General features: G+C 34.4%; 2 protein-coding genes across 2 annotated transcripts in view; one reads left to right on the top strand and one right to left on the bottom strand.

Moving 5' to 3' along the window:
• The window catches only part of LOC105336575 (RB-associated KRAB zinc finger protein), an 86,284-nt gene that overhangs the window by 17,459 nt on the left and 40,906 nt on the right, over positions 1–27,919 (bottom strand). The gene's annotated exons all lie outside the window — the stretch shown is intronic.
• LOC117685711 (uncharacterized) lies at positions 11,963–21,432 on the top strand. Its single transcript, XM_066085967.1, has 4 exons — positions 11,963–12,449; positions 12,563–12,879; positions 19,340–19,489; positions 20,598–21,432. The coding sequence occupies exons 2-4, from the start codon at positions 12,633–12,635 to the stop codon at positions 20,780–20,782; spliced, it is 582 nt and encodes a 193-aa protein (XP_065942039.1). The 5' UTR covers positions 11,963–12,449; positions 12,563–12,632; the 3' UTR covers positions 20,783–21,432.

Below are 27,919 nucleotides of genomic sequence, written 5' to 3' on the forward strand. Positions count from 1 at the left end.
ATCATTTGGGTCCTTCTCTAATGTACACATTATTTTCGGATACGCCAGAGATAAAATCTCGAACTTGAGAAGGAGCATTCTCCCAATCTCTATTTTTGTCAGTGTTCTCTTCATCTGCTACGCCATCAAATATGTGTTGTTGTTGTTGATGTTGTTGTTGTTGTTCCTCTTCTTCTTCTTGTTCTTCTTCTTGTTGTTGTTGTTGTTCTGAAGAAGACTTCAGTGTTTTCTTTCCTCACTCTGTGTAAGTTACATCCTGTGCATGATGTCAATGTTACATCAATCAAGCATTCAGAACAATTACATGACAAGCCTCTAATTGCAACATGACTTGTTCCTACAGGTACGGCAGCATGGGCCTTCATGGTTCCTGGCACAGCAACTATGTAATCACACTGCTCTAAAATCTCTATCGCATGTATCGTATGAAACAGTAGAATTATTTGAACAGTTCTTGGTCCAATCAAAAAATCTTCAGCAATTTGTATTGTCGCCTTGCTCTGCTTGATGGCCATATCTACTGACCTTTTTACACTAGCCCCGAGGCCGTCGCATGGCCCTTTGCCATGTCCAGCCTCAAGGTAGTCCAATTTTGCATGAATTCTTTTAAATTCATTTTGAGGGTTACACAGTAAGGTGAAAATAGTCTTGTTTCGATATTGGAACGTCGGTGAATCTGTCAAGTAATTTACTTTTTCTAACTGTGGATAATTTTCTTTAATTAACGGAATCAAATTCCTAAGCATCGCTATTACATGCATCAATTGCGTTGTGACAGAGAACACTCGACACTCCGACCATACTTGCATGGAAATGCTGTGGCTTTTCGGGAAATAAATAACACGAGTCTGAAGCGTTATCATTTCCGAGTTCCACTAGGCAGATTAAACTTCCTCAACAGATGAGCAGTTAAGATTCTCGGCAAAGTCCATCCTAACCAATACCTCGCCGTCTTTCAAATTTTCCCTCAAATTTCTCACTTCTGCATACTGGGTGTTTACTCTTTTAACATGTTCTCGAAATTCCAATGAAGACTTGGTAAACTCTGTCATAAACTTATCTTAAGTTTCTGCAGAACTGCCTTAACCTGCCTGCATCTTAATTTTTCAAGGTCTTTAACCTTTTTCCACTCTGTGAATTCTATTTGTCCTGAGGTTATTCTATTGCTCTTCTGTAGAACTACTCTCTCTAATTTCTTGTTCGAAACGATGATTATGGCTTTTTTCTGCAAAACATGCACCTACCTTTTGCCTCAACATCAAAAGGGGCGCTAAAGCCGTGCTGATTGTATATCAACAACTAAATCTTCTACCACTCTAAGACTATCATTCGTATACTCTGATATGGTATTCATTTGTTATTCCGATCTGAAACAAAAACTACAAACCTTGAGTTCTGATTCATTTAAAAGGTTTGATTTGATAAAGTTATATGGATTGACGTTCATATTGAGTCCAATATTCTTTAGAGCTCTGAGTCTTAGTGACATATTTTGGTGGCCCATATAAAAGCATATGTTGAGCAACTGAAGAAGATTACGAGCTTAGTATACTAGTACGTTGGACGGAGTCGATAAAATCCTGCCCTGCTGATTTTGATGTCTGGATATTCAAATCTGAATTTGACGTATAGATTATATAATAACCTTTTGACACGTTTCTTTTCCGACTTTCTTTGTATCCCTTTTTCCATGCAAAACAGTATAGTTATCCTATCTCATAAGAAAAGCAATGACAGTGTTCTGATGTCTTCTCTTTTTTTTTAGTTTTTTTTTCAAATGTGTCTACCATTGATTTCCGTGGAGTTTTCCTGGTTATGCCTACCCTCTTTTCGAATTCTCTGGAGCACCGGTATTTCTGGATGATTTTTCCCGAATAAATCTGTATAGAGAGACTTTGGGTTTTTGTTTAACGTTTCTCTGTATTGAGTCAGATTTCATCGGTTATTACATTTGCAAACAACAGGCTTTTTCTAACATTTTGATTTATTTTATTGTTTTATTCAAGACCTGCCTCTGACATCTGGAGACTAGTTATTGATCCAGGTGTCCCTGGTAAGTTTTTGATTCCCTCTTGTTCCCCATATTTATTTTGTTCTTTCATGGTTCTCTTAAATCTTTTCTGAATTCTTTTATCCCGTCTTTTTAGGAAAGTGCATGTTTTTGAGTTCAAGATCGTGAAATTTTCTGTAAGCCATTCTTAGAGATGACCGAAAGCGTTTCTTCACACCAACCCTTTTTTTATATTATGGAGATCTATATGGTTGCATAGTTATGATGTCCATGAAGCCCTCTACCAAAATTGTGAAATTTATGGCCCCTGGGTCAGGGGTTCTGGCTCTAGGGTGGGGCCAATATGGCCATATAGTAAAAATGTATTAAATCTTAGAAAATCTTCTTCTCTCCTCCCATATATATTTTTCAAAAACTAAATGCATGATTATGATGTCCACGAAGCACTGTACAAAAATTGTGAAATTCATGACCCCTTGGTCAGGGGTTTAAGCTCTAGGGTGATTCCAATATGGCCAAATAGTAAAAATGTTTTAAATCTTAAAAAATCTTCTTGTCTACTCCCACACATGTGGGCAAAAACTGAATACAAGGTAATGATGTCCATGAGGGCCTCTACTAAAATTGTGAAATTCATGACCCCTTTATTAGGTGTTCAGGCTCTAGGGTGGGGCCAATATGACCATAAAGTAAAAATGTTATAAATCTTAAAAAATCTTCTCTACTTCCACACATGTGGGCAAAAACTGAATACATGGTATATCACAATCTCCTTTACCTAAATTGTGAAATTCATGGCCCCTGGATCAGGAGTTCAGGATATGGGGGGGGGGGGGGGGCAATATGGCAATACAGTGTTAATGCATATAATGTTTCAAAATCTTCTTCTCTATTCTCACACATCTGTATAAAAAACTGACTAATAATTATGTTTACCAGGAATTCCTCTACTGAAATTTTAACTTTCATGTCCCCTGGAGTATGGGTTTTGACTCTAGGGCAGAGCCAAAATGGATGTATAGATGTTAATACATATAACGTAAAAAATTATCTTCTTTACTCCTACACACCTGGAAGGAAAACTGAATTCATGATTTTGTAGACCAGATCTTTTAGTTTTTCACCAAAATTATAGATTTCACAGTTCTTTTCTCAGGTGACCGTTAAGGCCAATTGGCCTCTTGTTTTCTGTTGTTTTATTTCCTTATCAACCCTGGATGACTAAATATACTGTTGTTTGAGTTTTTTAAACCCGTATTTTATCGTATAAAAATGCCGAATTCGGAAAATTGTTTGCTTTATGAATTTAGTCAAATGTGTAACACATTTTGCGTATAAAATGCACAGCATATGTAGCAAATTGACTATTAATCAAAGCACTATTGTTAAAAAAAACATTTTATTAATTTTGTCATTCTTTCGAATGATTTTTCCGTGACATTATTAACTGATTGATAATATTGATAATACATATTTCGTAAAAGGTAACGCGGGGTCTATTCCTCATATAAAGCATAAAATTACAAATGATGTCGCCTGATTCAATAAGTTTGATATCGGACCCATACCAATCAAAATAGTAACAAACACGGGATTATAAACGGATCAAGGCGAAAGTCCATGATGGCTGCATGATTAAGTCTGTCTCGTATTCTTTAAAAAATACGAGAATGGAATATCATTTTACATTTATTTACATCCTTTGTCAAAATGTTCAAGTTTATTCAGATTTCATAATGATTCGTTGTCAGTATAACAATTTAAGCTATATAGAGTTAAAACGGTAAATTGCTGACCATAGCGCTCGAAAGAAAGTTGCACTTTATTAAATAAGAAATTAAGACCAACGTAATTACTTCCGAAATAATTACTTGATCTCATAAAAAAGGTTTAAATTACTGAATTGTAAATTTGGTCATAATTTAAGTGATTAGATAAGTAATAATAAAGGCATTTACTTCGAACAATAGTTTTACTATTTGATAGTCTCATGCATGATTCTTTAATCACTGATTGACGGACTATACACATGTATTAGCTTACGAATGCTTGATTTTACACAGTCTAATTTATTTTTCTGTTTTGTTTTTTAACAATTGAGTAGCTTATTATAAACAAATTAATTTACCCGTCTAGAGGTGTGAAACACTCTCTTTGTTCACCCGACTCGTGTACCATGCGTATACATACCCCAGATACACGTGTGTCTGAAGCAGTGGCTTCGTTAGTTTACCTGTTTACCTGTGTCATTGTCTCGGATCACTCGTGTGTGAAAGGATATTATGTAATAAAAAAAATGAATAATGAACATAAATTTGCCCATGGAAGCGTTTTAAGATATCGTATTCATCGATAAAAAGGGGACGAGAATAGCAAATTTAAAAAATCCTTTGAAAAGAAATCTGACTGTAATAAAATAATTACGAATACAAATGTCTAAATCTACAATACTTAAAATAACTAGATACGTCAAAACATCAGACCTATTTCAATCATTTTAGCTGAAAAATCGAATTTAACTTCTATAGCTTTGTAAATGAATTTCCCCCCCCCCCCGTTGACCTCGTGACGTCACTTCCGCTGAAGCCTCGTTATCGCCTAATTCTGTTTTCTCTTGATTAGATTTCCCAAAGCAGGTAAAAATAGTCACATGGAAGCGGCGTAACTCCGATATTTTTGCATCGATTTCGATGCGGTTTTTTGCATTAAATTTTGGTAAATGAACTCTTTGACATAAGTTTCACATCGGCTGGACTGCAGGTACCTTTTAAAAAATCATGTAAAAAGACACATTATGAACATTGACACAGTTGATCTGAAAGCAGTACTTAAGCATACCTGGCTATCGATCCCTTTACTGTACATACAGAACTTATATTGATTTCCTCAATTCCCCGTGGACTGCAGTTAGTTATCAGATCAAAGGGCCATACATGTATTACAAAATATTAGGACAAAACAAGACTCAGCAGAAAGGTAAGTAGTTTTTTTTATTACCTTGATTTGTTTACAATCAGAATTCAAAATGGCCGCCATTGTTCTTACTTTTGTCACCACCCTGTATACACTGTACATTTATTCAGATAAAAAGATCATTTTTAAATTTAAGATCGTTTTTAGCTTACTTTCTATTGGATGATAAATTTTGATAACGCTTGTTAATGATTACATTTCGACAAATGATATCAATCCTTGAGTCGGAAAAGAAGGACGAGTGTCGCTGACTTTAGTTTCTAAAAATTTGGGAATTTAGTACATGTATTTAAGAAATGTATGTTTTGCTTTTTTTCGCGACTTTTTTACTTCACAAAAATAAACAATCATTACCTTTGTCCTATGTAGCAACATACGAAATTCACCATGCGTCTACTTTTTGACTTATAAAATATATATTAAATGCAATACAAAAATAAAGGGAGATATGATTCATTGACTGCAAAACACGGTCGAATTGTATCCATTTTCTTCTTGAAAAATAAATCTTAACACAAGCGACAGTGATATTTCATAATGGAGTCATATAGATACAAATACAAATATTTTATTGGCACAAACACAATTAAAAAATTGGCAAAGGCACAATATATGCATAAACAGAAGCATTGGTTTTATTCCATATCAGTATGAAAGATACACATTTGGTAAGAACCTCGTAAGTTGTAAGAACTTGTGTTCGAACCATTTGTATATGTTTATACAATAAAATATGTTCAAACCAAAGATACACAGTATACAATTTTATTTTACATTCACATGAAAATAGTTCTAACAATAAAGAGTGTGCACTGTTTCAGTATGATGTACATTAATTAATAAATGAGAGTTATTTCAACACTTTCGAAGCTTAACTATTAAGAACGACTGTAACACATTATTTTAAAAAATATTCGCATTTCTTTATTTCAATAAATATATTTCTCAAGACATTTGTCATACGACTGCATTGAATGGCGATATTATTTTACAAGGTAGCCTGTCCGATACCCAACCCTAAATATGAATGTTACATAATTGTTAAAAAGAAAACTATGTGATACCAAAAAACCAAAATCATTATTAACCCATGCGTATCCGTCCAAAAAAATCGTTTGTTACGTTCAGTTGGTTAAACATAATCCGACTTAACTCGATATGAGTTAAGTCATGTTATGGAAATGAATAGATTAACCATTTCACTAATATATACATCGAAAGAAAGATAACTCCTCAATATGAGGTTCTCGTAACTTTTCGCACGGCCCCTTTTGGGGTCCTTATATTACGCATGCGCAGTAGTGCATCGACCTTTCTCAGCTTCAACCTGGAAAAAATTCAATGCATTGTTCATCACGACTGACTTAATCGCTCGATTAATCATCGGTGGATAGTAATCGGGTAATCTTGTGTAATTCAATCAATTGTCCAAGTTGCGGTACGTAATCACTTCCATTTATTTTGTTTAAAGGGTTTTAAAACTTTGCAATACAAGATAATTTTCTTATTTCGTCTGCTTCTCTCTTTAAGGCGGCCATGATTGTTACATTAGATAGTCATTACGATGTAGGTTTATTTCAAGTCAAATTGCGGGCCATCAATGGCTATAACTTGGTTAATAAAAAGTTTAGTCATCATCATTAAAATATAATATTCCATTGTAAAATTTTAATTTACAATAAATTTAAAATATTCAAATTCAAGTAGGCCTTAACGGGCCTACATAGCTATAGTCTGTCCCAAGATATTTTTGCCGCATATTTTCTTAAATTATTCAATATTTATAAGTACCTCTTGGTTCAGACGATGTTCATTCAATAGTATGAAAAAATCCCAAGAGTTCCCCTTTGAAACGCCCCCTCTAGCTTGTCGGGTATCAGTACACGGCTAAAAATAAAAAGTCTACGAGGTTTTTCCATTGCCAAGGAGATGAAGACGCCCGGATGATAACGTTGAAAATTTGCGCGAGGGGTCCCGAGTATTTCCGAATGGAGAAAAGATGTCAACATTCCCCATTATAAATCTCCGTAGGAAATCTGTTTTCGTTCCTGTGAATTTTTACGAGGGAAAAATAATAATGTGTGAATGAAGTTATCTTGGGAATTTTCCCTTTCATCGATTTTAATTGCACTTCAGTCACAGGTATGTGTATTTTTATTAAAACTCGTTCAAATATGCAGCATAAATATCTTGGGACAGACTATAGTGCTGACCTAGGACTACGGTTGCATATAGTATATAATAGTATCATATAGCATAAATACGTAACGTTAACAGATACAATAAATTTATTGTTACTTACGGTATAACTTTATAGCCATATTATAACGTTTATGATACATTAATTTTCATTGATATTTCTTTATAACTTTGTATTTAAGTTACTCAGTTTTGCTATCTTCCTAGAAAATGTTGAGGTCAAAAAGAAAGAGCAAGTCACCATACGCCAGGCCAAATGCACATCCGGCTCTCAGGGCCCTTAATCCGGCAACCACAGCCACCCAAAGCCAAGCAGGCCCACGCAGGCAGCGGTCCAGTTTGTGTCCACTCAACCTCAAAATCAAGAGCATCAGCTACCAGTCGATGATCCCACAACCAGTGAGCAGACTGCAGTACCACTACCTTCCATAGCGCCATCAATCCCTCTGTCAACTTCAGGTGAAAACCCTTTCATAAGCATTTCTGATGAGCTTGGGGTTCATGTCCCTCAAACCATCAAAGACAAAATATGGTCAAAACAATACATTGATCTGTCAAAAATCATCAATTCAGACACAGTTGATACATCCGCTCAGGATTCGCACAAATTTTTCTCAAGTATATACCTGGCTAGACACCCATCAGACATACAGGGTATCTTGAAATATATCCACACAATACGTTTAGGATATAGCCGTAATATAAATGGCAATTGGATTGAATACGACAGGCAGTTTCGTCTCAAAATGTCAAAAAACACATCAATTTCATTTGGCTCTATCGATGCGGAGTTATGGTTATTGTATATGCAGGCTCAAGTTCAACAAGCTCCACAACAGTCAAAATCGTCACTCAAATGTTTTGATTATAACTTTAAAGGTTCCTGTCCCAAACCCCAGTGTTCATTCCAGCATATATGCATGCATTGCAACAAGTCACACCCACGCATGCATTGTTGGTCCTATCAGTCGGCCAAGACCCAAGTCATCAGACCCCCCCCCCCCCATCCAAATCCAGCACACCAAAATTTCGCCCCGCAAAATAACTTCAATTTTCGTCCCTTACGCCCAAGGCACTATCAGCCACCAAGACCAAGATTTCATGCACCTAGGTTCAACTCCAATTAAGATCTCCGTTTTAGAGCAATACCTCGCTACATATCCTGATATTCAGAATGCTCAATTTTTATTAAATGGTTTCAAATCCGGCTTTTACTTGAATTACATAGGCCCAAGAGCCTACTTACAATCCAAAAATATGAAGTCCGCGAGTGAACATGCTGATCAACTTTTGGCTATCATTGAGAAAGAAATTACGTTAGGAAGGATGTCAGGCCCCTTTTCCCAACCCCCTTTTCCCAACATTAGGTGTAACCCTGTTGGGGTCCTGCCCAAGAAAGATGGAGGTTACAGGTTAATTTCAAATTTGTCAGCGCCCATTGGCAATAGCGTCAACGAGCATATTGATCCAAATCTGTGCTCAGTGTCTTACGCTTCCTTTGATCAGGCCATTTCTATGATCCAAGAGAATGGTAAAGGGGCATTGCTTTGTAAAATGGATTTGTGTAGCGCATTTAGACTTTTACCTATTCACCCTTCAGATTTTCCACTGTTAGGAATATGTTTTCAAGAAAAATACTATTTTGATAGATGCATGCCCTTTGGTTGTTCCATAGCTTGTTCATCTTTTGAAAAATTCTCATCATTTTTGCATTGGCTCGTAGCACAAAAGTCTCAAAATTATAATATCATCCATTATCTTGATGATTTTTTGTTTGTTGGCGAGCAAAAATACACTACAATGTTCAAAGCTTGCTGAAATGTTCATGTTAACTTGCAGTGAGTTGGGCGTCCCAATAAACGACAAGAAAACTGAGGGCCCATGTACTCGTCTATCTTTCTTAGGACTAGGTATTGATACCATAGATAAGGTCATTTTTATTCCTGACAATAAGGTTGCAGATCTTAGGTCCAAGCTTTCATCAATTACTTCTTCTAAAAAAGTCACCCTGAAAGAAATGGAATCACTTTGTGGTTCGCTTAACTTTTTCGCCAAAGCCATCCCTGGTAGCAGGGCTTTTAACCGCAGGTTTTATAACACAACAATTGGTATTAGGAAACATTACCACCTGATCAAGGTCACACAAGCAGTTAAAGAGGATGCTAGGATCTGGCTCACATTTCTTGACCAATACAATGGGCGTTCACCATTCCCAGAACTATACTGGTCTGATAATGAAACCCTAAACCTCTTTACCGATAGTTGTGGTTCCTACGGTGGAGGTGCGATTTTCCAGAATTGGGTTGTCATATCCTGGCCAGAGTCTTGGGGTCCAGATATAAGAAGAGATATTACATTTTTGGAATTAGTGCCTATTCTTGTGGCCATGTGGATTTGGGCAGATCAATTTACAGCTAAGAAATTGCTAATAAACACTGACAACATAGCTCTGGTCGATATATTGAATGCCAAGTCTAGTAAGTCTCAACCTGTCATGTCTCTTGTAAGACCATTGGTATTATAATGTATGAAAAATAACATTCAGATTAAAACTAGGCATATCCCAGGTTACCAAAATTCCATTGCAGATTCAATTTCTCGATTTCAGTGGGAAAGATTCAGATCCCTGGCTCCGCAGGCAGACAAGACTCAAGCCCGTTTACCTCCGGAATTGTTGTCCCTCTTAGACCCCATGTAGAATGTTTACTTGAGGCAGCAATATCCAAAAATACTGCGTCAACGTATCAAAAAGGCATAAATTCCTTTGAAACTTTTTGTACCAAACACAATTTTATCTTTTGTTGGCCTCCACCACTGGACCACATAATCAACTACATCGCATACCTGCATGCAAATAAAGTGTCCTATTCAACAACGAGATGTTATTTGAGCGGTATTAGTTACAAGCTTCAGTTAGAGGGTCAAATTGACAACACTAAAACTTTTATAGTTAAAAAAATGTTAGAAGGTTTCCATCGGTTAAATCCAGCGAAGGATGTACGGTCCCCAATTTCCCTATCTTGTTTCAATAAATTAGTTTCTATACTACCTACGGTGTGCACAAGCTTGTATGAAGCTGTTATGTTTTCAGCAGCCTTTCATTTGGCATTTTTTGCATTATTGCGCATTAGCGAATTTACTTTCACTAGTAATGACCCACCAGCCTTATTATTTCACGACGTGACCATTAATGAAACACATTGGTCTGTATATTAAAGGTTCAAAAACAGACCAATACAATAGGGGTACTAAGCTACAGATTGAAATAAATTCGCAAACCCAGTCTTTATTCAAGCACATGCGTGAATTTTTGGCAGTTAAACCACAAATACAAGGCCTATTTTTCTGTCATTTCAACCACAAACCTCTTACTAAATATCAATTCACATCCGTACTACATAAGTCTGTCAAATTTATTGGCCTTGACACAACAACTTTCAAATCCCACTCATTTGTACTTACAAGGGCATTCGGAGGAGGACATTAAGTCAAAAGGCAGATGGAAATCTAATGCGTTTTGTTCATATATCAGATTGTAAAGCATAATTTTATGGGTGTTCATAACAGCCTCGTATTATTATTCAATACTAAGTTTTCAGGTCCCAACACCACGGTCTGGATCATTGGTTCGTCAATTATCAAACATGCATCCCATCACGCTGTCCAACAATTTGGAAACTTACACCTAGACCTTCAGAAACATAATATCACATTATATTGGCATGGAAAGAGTGGTATGGTCTGGGAGGATGTAGAGCCCACAATTACAAATATCATTGAACAAAGAGGCCACCCAGATTGGGTAATGTTACATTGCGGGGGCAATAGTATTGGGACTATGCCGTTGCTAAGACCGCAAAAATTCATGAAATTAACCGTTGTTAACCTACAAACAATTCTGCCGAATACAAGATTCATATGGTCCCAGATACTCCCACGAAATTACTACAGACATATGTTATCAAATATTGCCGGCGAGACCGCTCGAAAAAGAATTAAAAAATCATTAGCCCCATTTATTGTCAAGCGTAAGGGCGCCTGCTTAAAGTACCCTGATCTACAAAAATGTTCACCAAAATATTACCGTGATGGTGTACATTTGTCTGATACTGCTCAGAATACATTTTTGAAAACCATACGTGCTGGCCTCCTAAACATACTACATAATAATGTTAAAGTTTATGCTAAATCCCACGCCGAGTAATTCCGCAGTCTTATTGTTATGGCATTGTGCAAAATTTTGACCGCTTGTGGCGGATGTCTTCATGCATCATATCATAGATTTTCCATACATGAAGACATATGGCCGAATTTTGCTTAAGCCTGCCCCGGATTCTGTTTACTTCCAGGTCCGTGGCCAATAATCGGGCTTACTTTAATTGACACTTTGTTTGATTCAGACATTGATTGACAGTGAGTCATTGAATACACTGAGTAATTGAATAATTCTATTGATACATTGCAGTGGGTTGATTGTCATCAATGAATACATTGAGAAATCAATTAAATTGATACATTGATTGTCATATTGAGACATTCACTAAAGCAAAACATTGATTATACTTTATTGATTTGCATATTGATTGATTGATTGAAATATTGTTTAAATTATTGATTGATTGATTTTATTGATTGATTCATCTTGATTGATTGATTGTTTGGTTCATTGAAGATCTAATATCATAACTACCCAAAAGTCGATGTTGATCATTTAACTTACTCTATTGCTATATTTGCAATATTTTGCATACAACTGAATAGTTTATGATGTACTGATATATTAAAATAAAGCCTTGACAGAGACTGCCAATACGGCGTTGTTAATCTATTCTATTGAAATAATCCGACTTAACTCGATATGAGTTAAGTCATGTTATGGAAATGAATAGATTAACCATTTCACTAATATATACATCGAAAGAAAGATAACTCCTCAATATGAGGTTCTCGTAACTTTTTGCACGGCCCCTTTTGGGGTCCTTATACCGGTATTACGCATGCGCGGTAGTGCATCGACCTTTCTCAGCTTCAACCTGGAAAAAATTCAATCCCTACCCCTCCCACCCTATCTTGTAAGGTTATATATTCCATAGTTTTCGTGTTTCTGTCTTCTTTTTCTGTATTTCAGATTCGTAATTCCTTGAAGTAGTACTTTCATCACATCCATAGATAAGCGTCATGGCTTTACAACGACACGTGTGGCGTGCAGCTGTCATCAGTCTAACGAATTTTGCTTAAGCCTGCCCCGGATTCTGTTTACTTCCAGGTCCGTGGTATAATATCCACAATATCATAAATACACTGTAAAATCTGCTTATCATTCATCATGTCACAGGATAAGGTTGAACTACTTGAATAAATTTTTTCTTCCTTTAAAAGCCGGAACACTGCTTAAGCCATTTACAAGAATCAACGGATCGGTAATAAATTGTATGAAAGTGAGATAAAAATGGCGTGGAAAGAAACTTTTTCAACCTCCTCCACTTCACTAAAAGTGTCCATGGCTCTGGCTCCGCTCCAGGCAATAGTTTATATCATTGGATACTCAACCAACTACTGGGTGACAGAAAAAGTTACATCAGTAAACACTGGTTCCTTGTTAAACAAGCTTGGATTCAAAGTCTCCAATGGTTTATGGGGAAGTAAATTGTGTCTGCTGGACCAGTGCCAGACAATTGAATTAGGTTCCATACCAGGTAAGAGAACGCCGGACATTAATATGTATGTCTTAATTTGGATAGATTTACACTTTCCAGTAATGACGTCTTCGTCTGTAATAATACAACGAATCGATTTTGTAATTTATACTATAAGTAATTCAATACATCTCCTTACTTACTATTCTAATATCAAATGGTACAATTGCCGAATGTTATATAATATAATATAAGTAGTAGAAATCATTCTTTGAATATAACGAGGTGATCAAATACGGTCAGGCGTGATCAAATCTATCATAAAGCCCTTCAGACGTTACTGGATGTGATCATCCCGACTGTATTTTATTGCCTCATATAATACTAAAAGAACAATTCCTTATTCCTTAAGAAAGTACAGTATACAGGGAAATATTCGTCCCCGAATTATTTTCGCCCCCCCCCCCCCCTTTTACCCTCGTTGTCAACGAGCCAATTATGACTGGGCGAATTCCAATGTTTTTCAATTTTCTCTCTTTAAACAAAACTGTGTCTCGGACGAAACTGTTTGCATGTGTAACTCGTACGGGGCGAAAGTAACCTGTATACGGTACATGTTTAGATTATACTGACCCGCCAATTTCGTTTACAATAGTTTTAAAATACATTCGTTTTGAATTGTTCTATTAGATAGGGGTTTATACTTTTCAATTACGAAAAAATAGATAATTTCAGGTGCATTGGAGTTTGTGCTTTCTAGGTTGGAGATAGGGAAAGGGACGATATACACGGTATTTTCCGACATACTTCATAAAAATTTTCAAACTTGTGTCCCTGTTTATGGCTTGATTATAAACAATTGAAAAATGATTCTGCTGAAAGTTTATAAGCATTCATGAATAAAACAAATTCTTGAATACGGAATTGATAAACACATGCAGATCAAAATTATATGGAATAAATAGAAATTGTTGCCCCATAGATTTGATTCAAATTTCAAAACACAAAAATGTCCCATACATGCTTTATTAAAGACACTCCATCGGAAACCAATCGATCATCTGTTTTATGCGTTGAAACGATAGCAATCACTTCAGGGAAAAGGATTGAGCATTGTTTCAATTGGTGTCGTATTGAAAGCCATCAAGTGAATTCTCTCTCTCTCTCTCTCTCTCTCTCTCTCTCTCTCTCTCTCTCTACACCATTTCCACAAATAGTTTGGGACTGGGTCTAATTTATGGGTTCTCAACGTCAGTATAAAAAACAAACTTGTTTTTGTTTACTCTAGTTATTTTGGCATTGTACAGACGCTCCAGTATTCACGAGTTTGACCTTTAACTTTGTTCTTTTGCATTTACACTTGCAAGAGATTGGCGCCATTGCAAACTCTTTTTGTGTACCAACTAGCATCTTCGCTAGCCAAGGAATCGGACCATTGACTATCAAAGATGAACAAGTACAGATGACGGATAAAATATAGTGTCAAATGTTAGCCTTGTTGAGATAGAATATGAAAATTGCTGGTGGTGTTTATAGATGTTCAGTTTATTGATTATCCATTTTGTGTTGTTTAATCAAAACGTTATGCATCATGCACAGCGTCGATCAAAGGATGCGATATCTCCTGTACTCTTTACCTTACCTGTCTACACTTCTCAATGCTGTAAAGGGTTCTTTTTAATGTAATGTTATATACTAGTATATGTCAGATGACGTAATTTTTCTTGACAGTTCCAGGAAAAAAAATCAATGGAATAAATTATACTACATGTATTTTTCATTTGATCTCAAACCCATTTGTGAGATTATATTTTGTCTGCAAGTGGGTTCATTATTCATACTTAGTGTCGAGGTACTGTTCCTGATGACAATTTTGCATTCAACACAATTGCTAACCAGATACTCTTGCCGATTTTCAATTACACTCCGAAAATACATTACAATTACCGTGAAAATAGATTATCATGTGTTTGCCTGAACAACACTTATGTCAATGATTTTGCACAACGACTTTTCAAGAAGATGGCTTACATGATTTGCTTTTAAAAAGGCTGATCTATTTTGAGTTATGTAAGAGTCTATAGATTTCAAGTTCATTTTATTTCTCTCATAACATATATAATGTTACTTAAGGTGCAGAATTATAAAAATACAAAAATATAAGTGGAAAGAAGGGTGGGTTTAGATGCGTTATCTACATCTACAAATTAATATACATCAATCTACAAATTAAAATACATCATTCTCCATAAATCACCATGGTAAGGCGATAATCTATTGAAACTATTTCACAACAACCACAATATAAGGTTATAACTGGTAATTCCCTTGGTTTTCTTGTTTCTTCTTGTTCACTGGTTTGTTACACAACATATATGCTACAATATTGTATTTTACGTAGTTAAAATCCGAGTGAAAGAATTTCATTTAAACAATAAAATGCTTTCTTTGGTGATTCATTCGGGATATGAAGGTAGCGACTTTGCAGAAAAATATATAACTCGCGTTAGCGGGTTGTGTATATTTTCTGCAATGATCGCTACATGTACCTACCCGCATGAACCATAAAAAGCATTTTATTGTTTATTATAATATCTTTCTTTTAGTTGATTGATAAATTGATTATAAAAAGTAAGTAGAATTCATAAAATTACTGTTAATATACATAGGTGCGTTAGAGGAGCTAAAAGAAACAGCAAAAATCATCTCCTGTGAGACTTTGAGTATGACATCATCATGATTATTTCGTGCCGTACGGTTTTTTTTTTCTTAGGTCGCTGTAGGTTTCGACCAATCGAAAAACGGGGCGTGTAGATTTTAGTGTGGCTCTTTATATAGTGCTATGAGTAAACCGTAAAGTTCCGTAAGAAATAGAGGGAATAATACTTGGTAGATGTAAATATAAAAGATTATCCAAAGTCCGCTATAAGACAAATTAGACTATTATAAACGAACATTTCCTGTTTATTGCACACTTGTGATATCATTTAATTAAAAATGAATAAAAAAAAATTGATTTCTGTTTAATTTCAAACGTATTAATGGCTTTATTGGATAAATCTGACATTCTACCTGGTTATAGATCTGACCATTCTATGGTTTATATAGAAATTTATTTTACTAAATTCGAAAAGGGTAAAGGCTTTAGGAAGTTCAATAATTCACTCCTCCATGTTCAAACTTATGTTAATCTAGTGAAAAGTAATAAACAAAAAGTTAAAGAACAATATGCTGTATTTCCATACAATCCTGCAAGTATCCATACAGTTAAGAATGACGAATTACATTTAGTTATTGATGATCAAATGTTTTTTGAACAACTATTGCTGAGCATAAGAGGTGCTACAATACAGTATTATTCCAGAAAGAAAAAATTAAAAAACGAAAGAATAAAACTACTGGAAGAAGAAATTAAACAACTAGAAATATTGAGGAATAGTAATGATTCAGAGGACATTCTTCAAAAATTAACCAATGCACAGAACAGTTTGGAAGAATTCAGAAAAGATTATATTAAAGGTTTATTTATCAGAACAAAACTTAACTGGATTGAACAGGGTGAAAAACCAACAAAATATTTTTTATTAGTTTAGAAAAAAAAAATTATGTCAATAAAACTGTTGGCAAACTTATGCGCAGCAATGGTACTGTTATTACCTCACAGGAAGATATTTTAGCAGAAATTGAGACGTTTTATAAAAATTTATATTCCTGCTATGATAGAGAATTACAAGATGTTGATATTGAAATTACTATTGATAAGAACTATATTAGAGTACTTGATGAAAACATGTCCAATAATTTAGAGGGTTATATAACTAACGAGGAAGCCTTATTGGCATTAAAAAATATGAAAAATAACAAAAGCCCAGGAAGTGATGGTTTTAGTACAGAATTTTTTAATTTTTTTTGGAAGGATCTTGGATGCCTTTTATTAAGATCAGTAAATGTGGGATTTGATGTTGGCGAACTTTCAGTCACTCAAAAACAAGGTATTATATTTATACTGCCAAAAGGGGATAAACCAAGGGAGTATTTAACTAATTGGCGTCCAATATCTCTCCTTAACGTTACATACAAAATAGTTTCAGCATGCATCGCAAATAAGATTAAAAATGTCCTTGATTTCTTAATACACGACAGTCAAAAGGGCTTCCCCAAAGGTAGATTTATAGGAGAAAATACAAGAATGATTTATGATGTAATTGATGTAGCTCAGGATAAACATATTCCAGGTATGATTCTACTCATAGATTTCGAAAAAGCTTTTGATTCTATATCATGGAAATTTATGTACAATACATTACATTTTTTTAACTTTGGTCCTGATCTTATCAAGTGGGTATCAGTACTATACAATGGGGCCAAATTATGCGTTATTCAAAATGGTATTTTTTCAAAAAATTTTGAAATAGGCAGGGGCTGTCGACAAGGTGACCCAGTATCCCCATATTTATTCAACTTATGTGTAGAGATATTAGGACTTTTGATAAGACAAAATAAAAACATTAGAGGTATTAAAAATAAAAAGTATGTCTATTACAATATGCAGATGATACAGTTCTTTTTTTGGATAGATCTGAATAAAAGTTTAAAAAGCGCACTTGATCTTCTTTTTCAGTTTTCAAAATTTTCTGGACTAAAACCCAACATTTCCAAAACAAACGCAGTCTGGATTGGCTCAAAAATTAATTCAAATACAATTTGCAGTGATAATGGTTTACAATGGACGACAGAACCTTTTACAATTCTCGGAGTAACATATACTGCTAACCTAAAAAACATGGAACAACTGAATTTTGATAATAAACTAAAACTAGTTCAGAAAGAAATTAACCACTGGTTAAAAAGAAATATTTCAACATTGGGAAAAATTACAGTTGTTAAAAGTTTACTTTTATCAAAATTCACACATTTGTTTACCTCTCTTCCAAAACCAAGTACTCAATGGATACGGCAATTTGAAAAAACACTGTATAATTTTATTTGGGGAAATAAAATAGACAAAATATCTCGAAAAACATTGCAATTAAATTATGAAAAAGGGGGATGCAGAATGACAAATGTTGAAATATTTATTAAGTCTCTTAAACTAACATGGATTAGGAGACTTTTAACAACTAACTCAAGCTAGATAAGTATTTTTTCTGAAATAACTGGGTGTCATACTTATAAACTATGTCAGTTTGGACCTGAATATTGTAGACAGAGGGCAAAAGCCACTCGTAATAATTTTTGGAAAGAAACCTTATTTTATTTATCTGATGTTTTGGAAACTATAGAGACTGATGATATCAATATCATGCTTGAGCCACTAAGGTACAATAATAAAGTAAAGATTTAAAATAAATATGTCTTTTGTAAGGCTCTTTATGAGAAAGGATTTCATATTGTTCATGATTTATTTGATACTCAAGGTGAATTCATTAGTTATGAGAGAATCACTAATGAATATCCAGTTAAGATTCCATTTACTACTTATGAAGGTTTGAAACGTGCAATTATTTGTGCTTGTCCAAATGTTAAACAGTTTTCACATCAAGTAATAATCAAACCATACCAACCTGAATCTATCAAAATACTTTGCTTGTGTAAAAAAGGAGCACGGAATATCTATGATCACTTGATTGCAAAATCTAATCATAAACCTATTTGTGAAAACAAATGGGCCTTCAATTTAAATTTACCTCTAGATTTTAACTGGAAACAGGCTTATTCAAACCCTAGATCTGCCACAAAAGATTCAGGACTGATATGGTTTAACTATAGAATTATCCACAGAATATAAGGTACTAACAAAATACTACACGTGTAAAATTAAAAATTCCCCACTATGTTCAATAAGTTTTTTAGAACCAGAAACAATTACACATCTCTTCTTTTACTGTCCATCTATTTTCGGATATGGTTATTAATGTCTGATTGGATTTTTAGAAAGTCTGGTGAAAGAATTGTATTTGATGCCAAAACTGTTATTTTTGGTATTCCAGAAAAGAAATACTAAGCTATAAACCTAATTATCATGTTAGTTAAGAGACATATCTTTAGTCAATCCAGAAAATCTGCTAATATTGCATTTGAGAATATTGTGAAATATTTACAAAATTACTATTCTTTAGAGAAAGTAATGTTGGAAAATAGATTTTACCAAAAGAAATGGTCAAGATGGGTATGCCTCTTTGACGTGGCATAATGTGTAGTAAGACCCTATCATTATTGTAGTATTATTTTTATATTTACTTTCCCAATCTGTGTGCGAGTGGTGTGAATGATGGTAAGATGTATTTGTACTGAAAATGAATAAAAAAATTTTTTTTAAAAATAATAAAAATGTGTCAATAATTAAGTACTAGTACCTGTAAAATATAGCCAGAATCCGGCTTACTAAAATGAACAAAACAAAAACGTTGGTATACTTTAATGATTGCTCATTTATGATTCATATATCCACACCTTATAGTGTAATCAGCCTAAAAACCTTATAAAACTAGTAGTTTTTATATTTTTACTCTTTTAACAGACTGGCTACATGTGACAAGACTGTTTGCAACGCTTGCTCTGATTGGGTTCGTGGTGACCACTGTTGGTGTGTTTGTCTGTCTGTTTGTGACACAGCTATCACAGAGGCGGATCCTACACATTTTGACGTGTGTGGTGGCGACTTCAACAGGTAAACTCAGCAAGAAGGTGTCTAACCAAAACATGTATAATAATCTAACAAATATAAATATCAATATGTTCTCTGCACTGCATATATAGCAGATTCTCAATGGTAAATGGAAGACTTTAAACATGTTGATAGGAACAGGTGATGCGAACCAATTCTTATCAAAGTGTATTCAGATTAGTCTGTGTTGTTTAAGGTTTTATTTTAGTTTGATAAACAAAACTATGAATAACAAATAAGAACACAAAAGACATATTTTAGATTTGTAAAAAAAAACTTTCAATAACAATCTACTGGCTTTCAAAATATTTCTGTTTATCGTAAGATAATGCATTGTAAGTACTAAAACCCTGTGACTAAAATCATAACTTTATTATGATCAAAGTTCAGGAAATTGTCGTACTATTAAAAGAATTATTTTAAACGTCAAGTGCCTGCGCTTTCAATATTTCAGGTGAATAACTCTCTACATTCGAGGACAAGAAATAAATACCATCGATTGCTCTTGAATAAGTCTAGTTAGAGCTTAGAAATAATGTTAGTATAGCTTAAATAAAAGAACTTTTCTTTTTGAATCAAAACTGCCAACAATAGTTTTGAGTCGACGTCTTCCGTAGAGTTTTCATTTCGAACTACATGTACATGTATACACTTTTATCGATTTTAACAATCTTATGAATTTTCATAAAATGTTGATAAGTTATTCAAACAAATAGATGACACTGTATTCTAGATTTAACTAGTCACTGTAACAGGGTAAAAAACCCGAAACAAAACAAAATGTTTTCAGACACCTCTGTAAGAGGTTTGTCCATCAATCTAACAAATCTTTCAAAAGAACTCAAGGTTATCTTTCCTACGTGCAACTGAGCATACTGTACATACGTTAATTGTACACGTTAAAATAGCCATAACGTGTACACCATTTTATGTACACAATTTTCTTAGATTAAATTTCAACAAGACTATGGTTGTAATATTTTCAAATGTTTGCAGTTGTTATACCGACAGTTGTTTGTGGTTGTTATATTAAAAGCTGTTTGTGACTGTTATATTAAAAGCTGTTTGGGGTTGTTGTGTTTACAGTTGTTTGTGGTTGTTTTATTTACAGCTGTCTGTGTGTTGGTAGCCGTGATTATTTACGGTACTCAGTACAACAATCTGGATCAACGGTTCCTGACCCAGACAGGCAAGGACCCATCCTGGTCCTACGGTCTGTGTGTGGCGGCTCTAATTTTAGACATCATCACCTCCATCCTGTTGGCCATCAACGCTCTGAGGAAACCCATCATCTAGTGGTGTACTTCAAATCTCACTGTACATATCATCTAATTTTGTACTTCAAATAACATTGTGCCTATCCATTATAATATCAACTAGTGGTGTATTATAAATCCCGATGTACTTTTTGTTATAATAGTAATAAAACATCATCTACCGGTGAACTTCAAATCTTGCTGTACATTTCTGTTATAATTAGGTCACCCATGTCACTCGGGTGATTTATTGCGATCTGCTTTCGTCCGTCGTCGTGCGTTAACATTAGAACATTTTCAGCTTCTTATCTGAAACTACTAGACCAAATTTGATGTCCATTATGATGTTTTAGGTCACGAGTCACTCGGGTAACCTACTGCCGTTGGTCGTGCTTTGCAATTCTACATTAGGCTATGGTACTCAGGTGACCGTAAAGGCCTATGGACCTCTGATATATCATCTAGTGGTGTGCTTCAAATATCACTACTTTAATTATCTTTGATATTTATTTTTAATCATATTACCTTATAAAATCATTGAACTTTTCTTTTATACTGTTTTTATTCCATTAATATCTATCTACCTTATGTGTGTAATTAAAAACTATTTTGGATACGATTATTGATAACAATAACATACTTTATCACTTGTACTTATTAGATATGTGTTGTTATATTTATTCCCCGATTCCTTTGTTTCAATAAGGATTCAATTCAATGTCTAACGAATAAATTCTTCAAGTTAACATAAAAAAGTTTCATAACTCCAACAAGAACGTCGACACATGTTTAATTCCACGTACATTGTATTTCATACTCCTACGGTTGACTCTAATCCCCTATAATTAACAATTGAATTCATTGTCAGTCTGCATGAATTTCACACCGAATAACAATAAACACTCCTCTCTTGTAGTTTTTGTTTTAATTCATTTTTGTTATTGATAAATGACAAATCAGATAATATGAAGGTGGGTTTTTTTAAATTTGTTTTTCTCTTCTTGTGTGATTGCCTGTCATCAAATTCCTTATCACTCCTTTGTTGTGGAATTTTGTTTTTGAATTGTTATTTTCTTCTTTTTTTTTGGTGGAAAAGATTGAGAGGAAGAGAGATCGAAAAACCAATCCGCCTTTGAAAAAAATTCTAACAAAGGCCCAATCTTCTATCTATATACCTGAAAGATATGTAGCATGCGTTCGGTGTGCAAATGAAGAAAAAAATTGATTTCAGGTGAAAAATCAACTGTAGAAAAACCACAATTTCCTGCTGCATGTATTCTAACTCGGGACCTGCGGGTCACTGTACCCATCTCGATAGACACACACTTTCGGCATGCAGTATGAACAGTTGAACGGTTGAAATTGCCGTACCTGCGCGCGTGTTGTAACGTATTGCCATAAAAGTAAAAGTCACCAAGTGACCCTGAAATGGGCATGGTCACGATTTTGATCAAATTCTATTTTTCTGCTTTTATCATTCACAGCGCATTTTAGCTAGGAAATTCAATGCATTTCTAATGATCAAAAGCAATCGTAGAGTTAAAAGCAAGATACAGGGCTCACAACTCTTTGTCATGAAAACAAGGCTTGAGTCCTGTTTTTGTTTACATAGGTTCAATATACCAGTAAAAAACCTTTTTCAATTGTCTATTTTCCTATTCATTTGAAGCATAAATAAACTGTTCCTAACGTTTAACACATTCAATTTAGGTCTAAAACTGGAATTTTCACTTCAACATTCAAAATACAACCAGAAGCTATGTTTATATAGCAAAAAATTGTAAGCTCCGCAACTCGCTTATAACTCAACGAATGACACTAAATTTTGGTTGCGTAAAAATAAATTTTAAAAAAGTATTGTAAACAAAAAATCGAAAATTGACTACAGTGACCACGCCTCGTTAAGTTGGCTGAATGGCCACGTTTAACACAGCAGTAGCGCAGTGGAGGCAAATGAGGCATATGCCTCATATCTGAAAAGACGATCAATTTTTTTTAATGAAAGTTTTCTTTAATGTCAGGGTGAACTTGCCAATTTCCAATTGTGTAAAAATTGAATTACAGAAAAAAAATTAAATATCTTGAAGATGACAACATAATGTTTAGTCTTGATCCATATTAAACCCACCAACTCTCAACTGTCAAGCTGCTAGCCTTCCCATACCTTTAAATAAACTACCCAGATTAGAAGAAAATGTCTTCTGAAGAAAAAGCAGGATATTCCATTATATTCCATCTGTGTGTTCAAAGACACAAAGCCATACATGTAGTTCAAAAGACAATTTACGAGTTAATCGAACCGATAAAATTTTATAGTCTACTGCAAAACATACACCTATTGCCTATCTGCAAAATGGGTGCGCTATGTACAACCGTGGCGTACGGTTGTTGGTTTTGTTTACAGAATACATGCAGAGTAGGTTATGGATACGGTGTATGAATGATTTCTCTTAAATTCATTTCAACGAAACATAGATTCTATTTGATTATTACGAAATGAATAGACTGAGGACAGGAAATAAAATATTTTAAATTTACATAATGGTCCCTTAAAATATAGATAACTAATTTGTTAAAACTAACAAATGTCTGCTCTCATAAGTGGTAATTTTTTTTGTAAAAATTTTCTAGAGGGAGTCCTCTACCCCCCTCTCCTTTGCGACCCCTCCCGCACCTACCCCCTACGCCCGTCACTGAAGCCTTCGGCAGTAAAATTTTGCCTACACCTATATATGGGGCACGCTACGCCACTGTTTAGGGTATGTTTAGCTCGTTGATCAGACGACCTCTGTATAAGGATATCAGAAAAAGTTCAAATTTTAAAATGAAAAATAAGATTTTTTTCTTCAAAAATCATGTCGAAAAAATTAAGGTAGAGCTATTGACCACCCAGTTTCAATGATGTCATTAGAAAGAAAGACAATTTTGTGCCCATCTATTGAATCGTTCCAAATTAGGGGTTATCTCCCGTGTGCTGTGTGGAGATGATCGATTGTCATTTTGTTCATTTCTGTTTTAGTTGTTTTATATGTTGAACTTTTCACAATTATCTATATTTCGTCGATATTTTAACAGATAGCCCTTCAGAATCGAAATCGAGAGGAATAACTTCAGTGTAATAATATTGTTTTGAAACTTGTTCAAAACACTTTCTAAAACATGTTAAAAGACTTGTTCAACATGATAAAAGACTTGTTCAAACCACTTCCTCAAGCATGTAATAAAATAACTGCTTAAAACATGATCGAAAAAATCAACACACTTCTTAAATCCTTCAAAAACTCACAACAATTCTTAGAACCTGTTCGAAAACATTTAGAAAAATGTCCCCTTTTTCACTATTTATTCAAATACCAAAAACTAAAAATGTTTTCTATGAATGGACTATTTTGTAAATGATCTTTCACCCCTTTTGCAACGATGAAAACATAGACAACGTTAATCTACTTGTTCGTGATATAGAATAAATAAAATTAAGCGAAAGTTAAAATTCATGTTAATAATTTTTTTAGTTTTTAGTTTTTATATACTGATGATAAAAGGGTTAAAAATACTTGCATCAAAAGGAACTACATGCTTGTCCGCAGTACGTACCGTGTTATTACAAACAGGGGAATTAGCAGAGAATGACATTAGTATAGGTACAGTGCATTGGTATATGTACATGCAGACGTTGTGGTGTTTTGAAATTCTCGTCATAATTGTGAATTAAGCTATCCGGTTTTCACAATATCACTGCCTTTTCGCACGGAGTGTTAATTTCTTTGGTAAACATATAGCAACTATAACTGAACTTGTATACCGTTGAATTTATGAAATAAAGAGTTGTCATTATATATTTAAAAAAAAACCGCGTTTTAGGATTTGAATTTGATTATATTTCGTTCATGAAATGTCCATATATACATTTGTAAGTTAAATTACACAGCGGTTTTTGATTTGTAAAATATGTGTACTTATTAGAAAATCAAACGATATCGGCAATATGTCTAAAAAAAACCAATCATATTCGATAACGTTTAATCTCTGCCCCCATTTTTACAAATTTGAAAAAAAAAAACCATCATATTATAGTCACATCTAAATAAAACATAAAGCTGAATGTGTAGAGCGCAATGTTGCCCAAAAACCGTCTTCTCATATTTTATTGTTCATATTATTTTTTGCATATCATATTAAAAATGGCATTGGAGCAAGCATGCGCTCGATGTTTTCTTTCTGGACAGGAAAACCCCATTTTTTTGCTTAAATACGTACTTTTTGTGACATTAGCTCATTATTGATATGTCGTATTTCTATTATGACATCAATCAGACAATTTATCTTTGTAAACTTGAATTAGATATCTTAAAATATATATCATTAAGTAAATTTCTAAAGCTCGATTTCTATATAACTTTGAAATTTGGGGCATAAAACACTAAATTCAGCAAATAGTCCTTAAAAGGCAGAACATATATTCACCGTGTAGACCCAAATGGAGTTTTGTTAACGAAACAAATTCTTTAAATAAAAAATCATGTAATATAATTGATAGCAAGAGCTGAAATGCTAAATGTTGCATAAGAGGAATGGCTCATCTCGAAATAAGAAAGAACTTGGCTGAATTTGATCTACTGTAGATTAAATCTTAGAGATTTTAACTGACAATACATTAAGAATCTATATAAAGTTGTCTTAGAATCAAAATTTTGAACATGAAATTCTCAGGTTTAGCACAAATACTAATTTACCTTCTGAAATTGTACAAGAGAATTTTTCAAATAATGCACATATTTTAAACATGTTACATATAAAAAAAAAAAAAGGAACACAAATGTTTGCATATTTACAACGCTACTTTCCTTTATTTAGGAATGGACCAGAAAAATATTCATGCGTGCAATTGTCTCCAGAAATTTTTTCAATCACATTGGTAATTTCTTTGTATCAGAGTAAATTTGGAAATCACAAGTGGCAAAGAAATATCGTTGGTCAATAATGTGAGTCAAGCAGGCACGTAGCATCAGGGGGGCCTGCCCCCCCCCCCCCCGCACATTTTCACGCAGCAACTAATTTTTTTAAATTTACATATAAAAAAATTGGATTATCATGGAGTTGCCCCCCCCCCCCCAAATTTTGTTGGGAGTATGTAAAAAATTGATATGAAAAAAAGGAAATTAGGAGTGAAATTGAAGTTATAGATACAGTACCTCCACCCCCCCCCCCCCCCCCCCCCCCCCCCCGGATTAGGATTTTGAAGATTTTGGAAAATTCAAAATTTCCTTTTTTTTTGTTTGTTTTGTTTTTCTTTATTTGCTTGTCAAGAATTTTTGGAGTCTGCCCCCCCCCCCCCCTTCCCACTTTCAAAAACGATGCTACGTGCCTGTCAAGGGACTACATGTTTCATTTCAGTATATGCTAGCATCCCTTTGCTTGGTAGAGAAGCACATGCATTCTATTGACGAAGTAGAGAACGTGTACATCATACGACATCTGCATTATCACTCCCTTTTTGCTTATAATGACATAATCATGACAAAGGTATTTTTAAAAATATATTAATTTCTTTTTCTGGTAAACATCGCAACTCTGACCAATTTATTTAATCGTGACATTTATTGAATGAAAAGTCGTCCGAATTTTTTTTAATAAGTGCGTCCAAGGATTTGAATTCGAATAAGTCCTTACATAAATCAAAAAGTAGACGAACATGTATATATGAATGGTTAATAATGCGCAAATTTCGTAAATATTTATACTTGAAATGAAGCCTATATAAAAATATTAAGAGGTAAAAATTTATTTTCATTCTTTTTTCTCTATCATTTGTATTGTAACAATATTTCCATGTACATAACTTATTTCGGGCGGCGCGGATACAGTGTTTTGTTGTTGTTGTTGTTTTTTTTTTTTTGGGGGGGGGGGGGGGGGGGGGGTGTTAATGGTTAAACCACCATCCCGACTCCCCCCCCCCCCCCCTCTCCCTTTCATACCATAACTTCATGACAATTGAAACCCCATAAAAGATAGAAAATGTCGCGTGGAAATGTTGAAGGAAAATGTTTTTCCGTCTAAAATAAGAAGAAAGGGTGAAATTTTTCTATGATATTAAAAAACAGAATTTAATGAAATTGACTAAATATTGCAACGTATACCATGTAAATAGTTGCTTAGAAAGTATGGCTCATTGATCGGAAAGATTCATTTCTAAATGGGGTAACATTGCAGGCACGTAGCATCGGGGGGGGGGGGGGAGGGGGGCACCCCCACCCCCACACATACACTTTTTCAATCAATGAATCAATTTTTCAATATGAAATTCTGGGATTAAGCACAAGTACCTTTCTGAATTGTACGAAAGTACGGTATTTTTAACCTATGAACATATTTTGTACACGTATAAGTCACCTCTGAAAAAAGACAACTGATATATGATTACATTTTCGAATATGTGTTCCTCTGTTTAGAATCGGGTCATAGAGAATTGTATTGCCTAACTTGTTCTTCTTAATTTCACGTTTGTAATTTTGTCTTTAAAGAGTAATTATTGGACGTGCACATTGTTGTTTAACATTGCCAGCCATGTTTAAGCTAGTTGTCAAGCTGGTATTTTATAACCTCTTTGACCTTGAAGATTCCAATCTAATGTCTTCAGTTTGCTTTAAATTTCAAAACATTGGAAGATTCAGCTGTCGCAATCATCCGATGGCCCTTTTTAAAAATTGCAATAAAAGGTGAAAATGTCGAGATTTAATTGTCGTTGAAAGTCATAATGACACGTGTACGAGGTAGTTGGGGGTAACGAAAGAATAATGGTTGACTGTTGTCCCTGTCTATTTTCATCAAAAACACCTCTAATTTCATTACTGTCCCTAGATACGCATCTGTTTTGCGCCAGGTTTTCGCCGTTCTCTGAAAGAAAAGAGATATTAGACGGAATGAAATTAGCCTGCCTCGGACACCGGTCATTTCGGCCATTGGTCATCCCCTCTCTCCCCGGACAAGGCTATTTTTATCGCAAGTGTGGCCATTGACAAGAGGAAGAAAAATTAAACACTAATTTATAACACCTCACAAAAGATTTGAAAAGCCTGTCGATATTTTGTGAACAATGCACAGACAAGATGAAACTTCTCTTTGGCGATTGGTCAGTTGACATTTGACCTGACGTTTCGACCCAGGCCCGCTTCTTTGC

Source organism: Magallana gigas, chromosome 5 (genome assembly GCF_963853765.1).
Source record: "Magallana gigas chromosome 5, xbMagGiga1.1, whole genome shotgun sequence".
NCBI classification, from domain to species: Eukaryota; Metazoa; Mollusca; class Bivalvia; order Ostreida; family Ostreidae; genus Magallana; species Magallana gigas.